At 41.4% G+C, this 12,114-nt stretch overlaps 1 protein-coding gene across 3 annotated transcripts in view; it reads left to right on the forward strand.

Annotated features, from left to right (window-relative positions):
- Positions 1-12,114, forward strand: part of madd (MAP-kinase activating death domain) — a 51,073-nt gene that overhangs the window by 18,401 nt on the left and 20,558 nt on the right. For 2 of the 3 annotated variants that reach the window (XM_061067706.1, XM_061067705.1), the window contains exons 5-15: positions 706-837; positions 972-1,085; positions 1,244-1,324; positions 4,979-5,151; positions 5,237-5,472; positions 5,556-5,712; positions 6,821-6,924; positions 7,008-7,213; positions 7,389-7,642; positions 7,887-8,017; positions 8,179-8,280. In XM_061067706.1, the coding sequence (XP_060923689.1) occupies positions 706-837; positions 972-1,085; positions 1,244-1,324; positions 4,979-5,151; positions 5,237-5,472; positions 5,556-5,712; positions 6,821-6,924; positions 7,008-7,213; positions 7,389-7,642; positions 7,887-8,017; positions 8,179-8,280 (1,690 nt within the window). Of the gene's footprint in view, positions 1-705; positions 838-971; positions 1,086-1,243; positions 1,325-4,093; positions 4,151-4,978; positions 5,152-5,236; positions 5,473-5,555; positions 5,713-6,820; positions 6,925-7,007; positions 7,214-7,388; positions 7,643-7,886; positions 8,018-8,178; positions 8,281-12,114 lie in introns of all 3 variants that reach the window. The other variant, XM_061067704.1, reaches the window with a different exon arrangement.

Here is a 12,114-nt window from a genome sequence, read left to right on the forward strand (position 1 = left end):
GTGGACAGTGAGACCAGTCTTTTTGTGGAGACGCTCAAGTTGACGTCCTTTGGACTTGATGGAACGGAGTTCAGGGGTGAACCAAGGGGCAGAATGGGAGAATGAGACAGACCGAGTTTTAACAGGAGCGAGGGAGTTGAGAATGGTAGTGAGCGAGGTATTGTAGTGGAGAACCAGTTCATCAGGGGAGGAGGAGTAGTCCGGGTCCGGTATAGAAGCGATGGTGGAGGATTGGGTGTGAAGATTTATGGCCTTGATATTACGGAATGAGATGAGACGTGGTGGCTTGGTCATGGAGAGGTGGAGTGTGACATTGAATGAAAGGAGGAAGTGGTCAGTGATGGGGAGTGGATCAGCTGTGCAGTTGGAGGGAGTGAGACCAGAGCAACATATTAAGTCCAGTGTGTGACCTTTGATGTGGGTAGGGAAATCAGTGAAAATGCGGTAACCAGAGCTCTCAAGGCAGGATGAGAAGTCACAGGTGAGGGGGAGAGTGGTGTTGTCCAGGTGGATGTTGAAATCGCCCAGCATAATCACATTAGGGGAGAGAGTGGAGAGATGGGCGAGTAGAGCAGCAATGTCATTTAAAAACTCAGAGTGGGGCCGAGGTGGACGGTAAACGGTGGCCACAATGGTGGGAGTAGGGCCAGGTAGTTTTAAAAAAAAACAAGATAATAACGCCCATGTTTGTATCTTTTCCCTCAGGTCATTCTTCAATCCAGAGATTACAATGCTCTATCAATGAGTGTTATGGCCTTTGTGGCCATGATTTACCCTCTGGAGTACATGTTCCCTGTCATCCCTCTCCTGCCAACATGTATGGCCTCAGCTGAACAGGTAAAGATATATTTGAATCATGCAGATGTTTTTTTCATGTGCTTTATAATTGTATTTATTGGTTTAATTGCAAATGCTGTTAGTGGTTGTCACATTGAACTGTGACTGACTGGTGTGTTTACCCGTCTCCCCAGCTCCTTCTTGCCCCCACTCCCTACATTATTGGCGTACCTGCCAGCTTCTTCCTCTACAAAGCCGATTTCAAAATCCCGGATGATGTGTGGCTTGTGGACCTTGACAGCAGCAAGGTCGGTACATCAACACGTGTTTCCTCTCCTCCTTCTGATCTCGTTTTGTCTGTTTTCATTATGTCCGGGGAAAGCGGACAGATAATGTCTAATTAACCTACTCCTGGAGGGACGTTTTACTAGAATTGATTTAAAGAGGACTGTTTATTTGCCGGCAGGTTGTTGCACCCACCAATGCAGAGCTGCTGCCACCTCTTCCAGAGCCGGAAGCATGCGAGCTTAAGAAACATCTGAAACAGGTACTGCAAATCCGATTCCGCTTAGATTCTGTGTGACCTTTCTCTGATTCTTTTACACGGTGGCCATCGGCACAAAAAACAGTCAAACTGCTACAAACCAGCATTTTGCGGAGACGTTTATAGAACTCAGGGACTCATGTGGAGCCACCGTCTGCTGCATCTTCCTGTGACCTGTGATTGAAGTCTTATAGAAGCATAAAACTTCTCTTTCAGCAGTGAGAAGAGTAGGGATTTCCTTCCTCAACACAGTTGTATGTATTGAACATGAGTGTGGCAGCATTGGAAAAGGGTTTTGTCGTGCACTAACATGAACAAATGTTTGTTTTTTTGTCCTGTTCTTTTTCGTCCTGTTCTCTCTGCATGCTCTAGCTCTTGGAGGTAAAAGCAGATGTTAGGACCCTGCTCCCCAAGCAAAACCTTTAGAAACACTTGTAGTGACTAACTTACCCCTGTAACCTCATTGTCTAAAGGGACCTATTATGCTTTTCTTTATTTCCTGTCAGAATTAATTAATTTATATATATATATATATATATGTAATGCATATATTTTAACAATTTCAGATGTTTATGTTTAAAGTCTCTGAAGTTTCACGTACCAAAATTGATACATCCACAGGTAATGACCTCGAGACAAAAACTGCTCTGAAAGGTTTACAACACTTTTCCCAATCTCCCACCACAGATTGTTTTCCTATGACAATCTAAATGATTAGTACTAATATTTATTTTAATTTAATGTACTCCTGTATTTAAATAACTAATGGTGCAGGCTCACTACAGTCTTTCGGCAACTTTTCTTTTTACTAGCAACATTACCTTTTGGTATTTCCTGACAGCAGACATTGTGCATTTCTGAAAATCCTTTTACACACAGATTATCATTGACAGTCTGAATTCACTGTTGTGTTGCGCATTATTTCGGTAAGCAGCGTAATATGAATCGAGTAGAGGAATCCTGCTGTCTTCTTTTATTGCCCTGGATGTTACTGCTGCCCACTCAAGATGGAATTCAGGATCCATCAAGTAGAGAGTAGCCATTTCAAATCAATTATTTTCCTGTTAATTAGCTTTGGTTATTAAGCACTTTAAATTACAAGGTGTTGCTCAGAGGAAGCTAATACAGCTGGTTTGAGACAGAAGCTCAGCTGACGGGCGGCCCAACAGGGAGTTTGGGATAAATAAGGATTTATATGACAAAGCATAATAAGGTCCCTTTAATAAAACATCTGGTTCTGATTCATGGAAAGACCTTTTCATACGTCTAAGATGTGAGTGATACCAACTCCCTCTCATACAAAGTCCCTTCACCTCTTTGCCGATAGGGAAACAAGTGATCATTCAGTTTGCATATTGGCTGTTGATCGTCAGTTTGATTACCGTGTACCCAGGCATTGTTTTTCCACTGCAGTTCTAAAACCAATACTAATTTTATAATCCTTATAATCCTTATAATAAATTAACTTTTAATCATCAATTTTAATGATGCAGGGGGCACAATTTAAGCATCATAATTTCCAGTTACATAATTCAGTTGCTTTGCAGATCCATCCCTAAAGCTTCACAAGCAATGTAGTCAACACCCTGAAACTGTTTTGATCTGTAAACTCTAACTTTTATTTGACCTTTCCTTGTGTGTTTTATTCAAAGTTAACTTCATGTCTTTTAAAACTTTAACAAAACGTTTTTTAAGTTAGAACATAGTGCACATAGTGATTAATTTTGTGTAACATGCCTTGAATCAGAGCCGGTTCATTAGCTGTGTGTGATTAGCAGCTCTCCCCCTGTGTGTGGATGTGTGACTGTGAGGCTGGTGTGTAGGAGTGTGCAAAGCCTCAGTTTAGCAGTTGTATATTTGGAAACAAGCTCACAATATTGAATATCTGTGAATGGAGAAAATGTCGCTGAAGATGGTTGAAGTGATTATCAGATTGTGGTGCCAAAGCAGAACATTGCTGATTTGAGAGCCACTTTCAAAAATACTTGCACCAGGAAGTGACGCATTTATTTACTTTTGGTTTGGTTGTATTATTATTTTTTCCCGCTCACCCAACATTTTTCTATCTGAATTATCAGTTACAATTAAGCCTTTTTATTTTTTGCTCCAGGTACTTTTGTCGTGCAAGTATTTTTATTCTCTATGTCTGAAAAGATCTGCTGTTTTTGTTTCTGTCATCACCACTCCATTGTAATCACTGGTTGGTTCCAGTTGGTCACCATGGATGGTCTTCATGTGTCTGTAGTGGCCGGACTCTCTGTAGTGAAGTCTGGTTTTTTTGGTCACCTGTCTGTGTCCCTCACTGTCTGTCACGTTAAACATTAAAACAATACATTCCTCCTCTCCTCCATTTCTCTCTCTCTCTTTATATCACTCTCTCAGACAGTTCTCTCTCTTTCCTGTCGGACACTCTCTTCTTGCTCTCCTGGCTGTCCATCATCTCTTCAAAAGCAAATACAGATTTACCTTTTCTTATCTCCTTTCTTCAGTGAATTGAAGCCAAAAATGGAAAAATGGTAAAAACAGCAACAGCAAAAAAAGAAATTCCATTATGGATTTTTTTTTTCATGCAGTTATATCTATTTGATTCGCGTTTGCTTTTGTTGCTGTCGGCAAAAGAAAAGGGAGTGCTGTTGAAAGGAGATAAAGAAAAGAAAGGGAAAGCGCCACAGTTGTGACTCTTCCGTCATGTGCTGTTCCAGTGTCAGTCACGAAGTTGTCATCCCAGGCCTTCATGTGATTCTCCTCGCATCTCTCTTATCCCCTTCCTAGTGTCTGGTTAGGTTGACCGTGATCACCCAAAAGCAGATCTTCTCCTCTGACAATAAGGTTACTTATTTCTCCTCCTGTGGAATGTGTAATGCCCCTGCACGGATATTCTTCTCTCTCGCTCTCTCTCTCACACATTGTTTTTGCTTGTCACTACTACTTGTCTCCTCCTCTCAAGACTTGAATAAAATGCATTAAAAGTGTCGCAGAATGTTTCGAACCAGTCCTCTCGATACACTGCTTAGCTCTGGCTTGCGCATGACTGAATGTGCGTGCATCTATCTTGGCATCAGTGAGTGTTCTCGTAACCAAAGCAAGATATGATGAAGCTAATCACTCTGACAAAGTTAACATTCATCCAGACCCCAGCAACTAAATGTTCCATTATGCTAAGCTAAACATTGACACTTGAGTCTGCAGCAGTTCCCTCAAAGCAAACCATGCATAGTGACTTACCTCCCTTGTGCTCTTCCTCTCCAAAATGACACACCCACTAGAGGCATCAATATGCATAAAACTGATCCTTCAGCCGCTTTATATAACAAGTCAAATTGGAGAAAACTAATAGTTTGGACCATGTAGATAACTATCCTCTTCCTTTTAAACCTTGCAATTACTGGGATTACCATTCAGATCAATTTTAAAAAGTTGAATAATCCTCTAATACCATCCCATGAATCATAATTTCCATATTTAACCCCCTACAGTTTTGCAATCAGATACTTTGGTCCCAATTTCTTCCCCAAATTATGATATATTGTCCCATTAATTGTAAAGTAAATGTTGATGCCAAACGTGGGGGTGCTCCATCGCAGCGCTGTGTGTTTTTTTGTTGTTTATAAATCCACTGCTGGGGTTTGTAACTTGTCTCACCGCTACTTGTCGTAGGCCTTGGCCAGTATGAGTTTGAACACCCAGCCCATTCTGAACCTGGAGAAGTTCCAGGAGGGGCAGGAGATGCCTCTGCTCCCACCGGGACGAGACAAAGCCTCACCGTCCTCCACAGAGTTCAACCCTCTGATTTACGGCAATGACGTTGATTCAGTAGATGTCGCCACCAGGTGAGTCTTCACTGTCTCTTCCCAGGGACTGTCTGTCTGCTCGGGAAGTCAAGGAATATTAAACTGGATTAATTCTGTCTTGCAGGGTGGCCATGGTACGGTTCTTCAACTCCCCCAACGTTCTCCAGGGGTTCCAGATGCACACTCGCACCCTGCGCCTCTTCCCCAGACCAGTGGTGGCTTTCCAGTCGCAGTCTTTTCTTGCGTCTCGGCCTCGGCGCTCTAGCTTTGCAGATAAACTGTCCCACACGCAGGCGGTGGAGTTTTACGGCGAGTGGGCTCTGAATCCCACCAACCTCGCCTTTCAGAGGATACATAACAGTGAGACCCATTTCGGTTGATTTTAGTTGTTTCGTATTCTTTACAGAAAATGCGTTGGACAAACATTTCTACTTTTGTTGCAGATGTGTTTGACCCGTCCTTGATCGGAGATAAGCCCAAGTGGTACGCCCACCAGCTCCAGCCAGTGTCGTACAGGGTGTATGATGGGAGCTCCCAGCTGGTGGAAGCCATGGCCGGTCCCTTGGAGGACGATGGCAACGACTCTGATCCCACAGACAGGTAAACAAGAGTAATCTAAGCACGACATTCCAATTACATCCATGAGGTCTTGCTTTATGCAAATTGACAACAGTAAATCACAACTTAAACTGTATGTAAAAATGGACGAAGCACATCCACTTCCTCTGGTTCTACAAAAATGAACTGTGGTGTATAAATACATCAGTGGCGAGTCGGTCTCAGCTGTCAATCACGACATTTCACACCATTTTTATAGGAACTACTAGGGATGGGGGAAAAAATCGATTCAGTTACAAATCGCGATTCTTGTGAATAACAATTTTAAATCGCCATGCTGCCTCCCAAATCGATTTTTTAAAAATGAAAAAAAAAAAAAAAAAAAAAGTTTTTATTTTTTTTAAAAAACATATTTATTGGTTTATACCGGGGGGGATATATGGGGGAGCAACATCACCCCAGAGCATGTTGACCAGCTCTTGTTTTTGCACAAGAATCTAAACATACCCAAGCACTAGCTTTGTATCGACTACATGCTAACAACGATAGCCTTCTTTTTGTTGATTTCAAAGTTTATATTTTAAGTAAACTTTTATTCATTCTATTTAATTTACCTTTTATTTATTGTTTAAAAGTAGCCTAGGTGGCTTACATTTCTTAATCTGTCAGTTTGTGTGCAGTTGACAGGGGCTATACAATAATAGGGCACATTTTTATTTATTTTCTCTATTGGCTGCCCAGCAGTCATTAAGTTAATGTTAATATTTGAAATAAAACTTGTAAAGCTCTAAGTGAATTTGACTGTGTTGTATTTGCAGGTATGATTCAACATTTTTCCATGGTCCAGTACTCAAAAAAAAAAAAAATAACCAAAAGAAATCCCAGGAAATCGTAATATCAAATCGCAATACTTACAAAATCGCATACCCACAGAATCGCAATACATATCGTATCGCCACCTAAGTATCGTGATAGTATCGTATCCGGAGGTCCCTGCTGATTCCCGTCCCTAGGAACTACCTGAAATGATCGAAACCATATTTGGCATCAATGTATTTTAAGGGTACTTTGACTTGTGAGTCCATCTTTATCTATAAGGTCTATAGTGATTTCATATTGGCAGCTCTTCAATCAGTTTTATTTCTTGCAGTGGAAGTGACAGTGAGGCGTACGATGACTCCAGCTCATCTTACTCCTCCCTCGGAGACCTGGTGAGCGAGATGATCCAGGGGGACATCCAGGGAGATACGCCCAGTAAGTGGTTTGACTTAAAAGATGCACATTCACCATATTCATTCTGTTTTTCCTCCTCATGATGTTTTCCTTTGATGTCTCAGGCTTGGACCCTCCTACCCACGCTGCACTGGGAGATGCCAGTGAGGTGGAGTTTCAGGACTTCCATGAATTCAGGGAAGGTCCTGGCCCCGAGGATCCGCCTCTTGGTGAGGGACCGGCTGAAGCCTCCGATGGACAACCGCTGCGCTCGAGCTCCAGCACAACTGCCAGCTCCAGTCCCAGTACAATAATCCAGGGAGTCAACAACGTGTGTGACCTTTCTAATCAAAGTGTTTTCCTCAAGAAACCTTCTTCACTTTTGTTATATTTATTGATTTCGTAGATCTTTCTTGAGCATCGTGAGCTTTTCAATGTCGTATTTATCAGAAGATTAAATATTGGGGCAAACAAGCTCCCATTAATCCGTGTGTGGTTTTTTCCAGGAGCAGGGGGAAGCGCCTGAAATTGAAGCATCTGCGAGCGCTGCTTTACAGAACCCTGTCCCTGCACTGGGCAGCCAGCCGTTCCTCAGGCCCCCAGCTGATCCTGGCCTGCAGGACCCAGGCAACAAAAAGCAAGAGTATGATAACCCGTACTTTGAGCCCCAGTATGGCTTCCCCGCTGAGGATGACCCTGATGCAGAGGAGCAAGTGGAGTCATACACCCCTCGATTCAACCAGAACCTCAATGGCAACAAGTGTGTTATACTTGTTCATCGCTTTGAATGAATGTTTTATCATCATTCAAATGGGCTCTGACCCACCATGCAATGTTCTCTCTCCAAACCCAGCATGCCATACTACTCTCTCCATTCATGGTGGTCTTGAATCTTTGGTGGTGTGATGTTGTGATGCGGTGTGAATGCTTGACAGTTTCCCATAGTGTAAGTTACCGGTATTTGGTCCTGGACACACGCTGACGTCTTTTGGTCGTTTCTTTAGGACGCAGCGTCCTTTACGTCCCAATAGCTTGAGGCTTCCAGGAGAGTCGGACGGGGAGGGAGACAGCTCGCCAAACTCCACCATCTCCAACAGCAGCAATGATGGGTTCGGAGGCCTCATGTCCTTTGCCAGTAAGAATATCTGCATTTAATATTCAGCTAAAATCCAGGAAAACATGAAAAGTGGTCTGATTTATGTGGATGATGATGAATCAAGGCACCAAAAGCTCTTATCAGATCAATGTGATATGTTCTTAAAGACATAACTATGGTTCTTATCACTCCCACTACAGGCAATCTGTACAAGAACCATGGCACCAGTTTCAGTTTGTCCAATCTCGCCCTCCCCAACAAGGCAGCGAGGGATAAGTCCACTCCCTTTCCCAGCCTGAAAGGTAGGACATCAGCTGATGTGACCATTTTACTTCTGTTCAATGTAACTTCAGGAAGTTGGTGTTTCTTCCAGTTGATCACTGTGGTTTCAGAAATTATTCAGGTGATTAGAAAATGTGTTGTTACAATATACAGGTACATTAAGGAAAGTTAAAGGATGCATTTCAATAAATTAATATTTTTTACCATTAATGTCATTTTTTTTTGTCATCACATCACATGTTTGCAGTTATTTACCAGTTTTATTAGGATATTTTTAGTATACATCACATGCATTCATACAATTCTAACAATTACAAACCCTAACTAGTCATTTGCTTGTTTAAGGCGAGCAGTGCTTCTGCGTTAACAACCATAACTAATGACCCAGTGAAGTGTTTTTAACTTTATTTTTCTATTTAATTAACTTACTGTTTGTTTGTATTTCTTTTTCTGTTTGATTATTTTGGGATAAAAGAATATTTCAATATTGATATTGAGGAGGAAATGGAACAAGCAGGTTTGTAGAGCTATTTTTAAAGCCTGACTTCCTTCCCTCTGGATTGCCAAATGGATATGGCACTATTTTAAAGGAGAATATTGAGGATATATGAAACAACGTTTTTCTCTTAAGAGGAAAATCCACTCAAAAAACAGACTTCACATTTGGTGTTTAGATGAGCTAGAGCTACCTTTTTTACCAAACCATTAGCTGCTGGTGTGGAATAAATTCAGATCATGTAGGTTGAGTTGTTCATATGTAAATTTAAGAAAATCTGTGCACAGGCAGTTTTTCTTGGGAACCAGTAAGTAAGCAAATCGAAACAGAACCCTGAGGTCAGGTATCAGATTTACATCAAATGGGATTAAACAGCTAACTCGACAACATCAAGTGCGATTAGTGATATTAAAAGGATTCAAAAAACGCAACTCGGGGAAAGAAAGATGGAATTAACATTAGACGATGATAATCTGCTTCTTTTTACTTAATAAAAAAAGAGAAAAATAAACCTGGGTACTCCCTTTAACTGTTCTGAAACAAGTTAATTCTGCACAGCCCCATAAACATGCTAAGATTTGCTTAATTTACAGGGAGTGAAACTTAATGGCTAATAATCAGACGGAAATATGAATTCTGTTTTTCTGGATTTTCACTTTAACTGAGAGAAAAAGAGAAGTGGAGCATGGTGACCTAACTCAATAGCTCCACTCCGTGTGGAATAGCTGCCATGAAAAAATGTTCTGTTCCTTTTGCACATGATGTGTTTTGTCTTTGTCGTTCAGATTCCCCTGACAGCCCGGGTATGTTACGTCTGGTGTGGTAGTTTGTTTCAGCCCCCTGACTTAGGCTGTTCCTTTAACCTTGAAGTGACCTTTTTTCCTATCTTACACCCTGTTCCTTAACATAGGACTAAGATAGAAGACCCCTATAATGTCACGTTCATGTTTATCCCCTCCCGTTCCTTTGACATTCCCCTCTGTGTGACTGGTGGGAGTCTTTTGGATGCATTTATAGTCGGAGGATTTCACGTGTGACGACAAACTGTTGTTGGTGTGGCATCTGCACATCCTTTCCACAGAAGGATGGTTTAATACGTGTTACCTGCATTTACATAATATATGCATTTGGATTGTGTAACCAGAAAGATCTGTCTTCAGTGGATGAAGCTCAAATCCCACCTGCCTCCCATGCTCATGTGCTTTTGCTTTGCTTGCGTGTGTTGTGGCTTCCATTGTTGTGTGTTTATTTCCCTATTTTAAGGTCTTAAGACTATTTTAGCAGAAACGGTGATGAATCTTTGAAGATCACACTTGTTACTACTGTTAGTCCTGATGATCTTTTCTGTATTTGTGCTGAAAATACGATTTATTCCCGGTGATTAAAACACAACTTCAGTCATTGCTAAGAACATGAGCTCATACACAGTTCCTATTTGATCCTGTGAATGTTGAACATACAGCATCAGAAATATTTTCTGAAAACATCTTTTTCTATTGTCTGTCTGCCCCTGTCCCTCTTTACTTTAATTTTTCTTTCTCTGTTTTGGCGCCATGTTGAGTGTGCATCTCTGTTGAGGGTTGATGTTCAGACTGGTTGTGTCTCGGCCGGTGTCCCTCTCTCTGTCCCCCTCTTTCGCGGCACTAATTCTGGGTTTTGTGTGCAGTATTTGGGCTAAATTCTCTAATGGAGGTTATTACTGAGGCCGGCCCGGGGAGCGGAGAAGGTGGGTTCTGCCCTATTTAATCGAGTGAGCTGCATGCTTCTCCAAGCCAGGCAACTACATCTCCCAGCATCCCCCTCTGTCTGTCCCTCATCCCAGTCACTGTGTGTGTGTCTTCAATGATCCAGTTGAGCACTGAGTCCTTTTGTCTTACCACGCTAACATTCATAGTGATTGTTGTTATTTCACTCCACAGTACGTTGGGTTTTATTTGTTGAAGTAACTCTATCACAAGTGACTCTGAATAGATTTCATTAGAAAAATACACCTGAACCAACATCAGTAATCACTGGAAAAATTGAAAAAGCCACAGGGAGGCAAATGAAGTAGAAAACACGGAAGCAGATGTTGGAGTTACAGGATAAGAATAGAATGGATGAAGCCAATCTACCCACATCCATTGTTTGCCATTGTTTTCTTGTCCTTTACGCTCCCACAGAGTACAGAGGGGGTTGGGCCTAATCAACCTGAGCAGTGTTGGCAGTGTAATTATGCAAATTCTGAACCTGAATGGTGTTTTTTATTTTTTATCAGTGAATGTCAGGCTTTCATCAGGCAACATAATGGTTGTCTAGATGGTTCCCGGACATTGCAGTTGTTTGGATGGCACAGCAGATTCTTTATATGAGGCATGATGGTGCATACGCTTGGTTGGTTATTTATTGTAGACAACCGGCTAAAAATACATGCTACAATAAGTGCTGCTTCATAAAGGATTCTGAGATGTGTTGGTTGAACTTTACGGTCAGTAAAGCCCCATTTACTAAATAGTGAATCTGTGCTAAACAACACTTGTCGATATAATGCATTACAATTCAAGAGCTCCACAGAATGCATTCGATAATCTTATTATTGCATTATAATGTCCCAGAGGGGTGAATGTTGGAAGGAGTATTATATCAGACCGTATAAGCTCAAGGTGCATTAGGTGGTATTTGATATAATTGCAGTCCTGAAACGTAATACAAGATGAAAGCAATGGGCAGTATAATATATATTTCAGAACTAATATTTTTAATAACATTTCAGAAGTGTATTTCATTATTTTCTTCAATGAAAGAAAATCACACATTTGCATTTTCCACTTTTATTTCTCTTTTGTGAAGCATGAAACGTCTCCACACTTATCCTGCAGGAGTTGTTGCTGGATTTAGCTTCTGTTGGTGTCACAATCATTCACATTCATAATTGTACGTTATTTATTTGCTTCTTTCGTATATAATACCGCAACAATGGTAACACAGCACGCAGACACATTCCAAGATAACAGACGCAGATCTCAGGAGTCTGCTTAGTCACAGTGGATAACTTATGAATAAATAAACAGCTGTCAGACCTGATGACTTTACAGACGATGTGATTAAAAACCCTTAAAATTGCCAAAGGAAAACAAACACACATAAAACAAGACTTTACAAGTTATGCAGAGAATAAACTGGATCTCTGCACATCCAAAATCCATTTCACAAAACAAACATGAGAACATCTCCAGAACGACTTACCCTCAGCCCTCCGCCCCCCTACCTGCACACTGCTCATCAGGCAGTGATTCCATTATCGTGTGGTGCATAAACTGGGACAATCCAATTATAAAATCAATCAGCAGGCCAGCAGGGATAGAACACTTTACCTGTA

The sequence above is a fragment of the Limanda limanda genome, chromosome 3 (assembly GCF_963576545.1).
Source record: "Limanda limanda chromosome 3, fLimLim1.1, whole genome shotgun sequence".
Lineage (NCBI taxonomy): Eukaryota > Metazoa > Chordata > Actinopteri > Pleuronectiformes > Pleuronectidae > Limanda > Limanda limanda.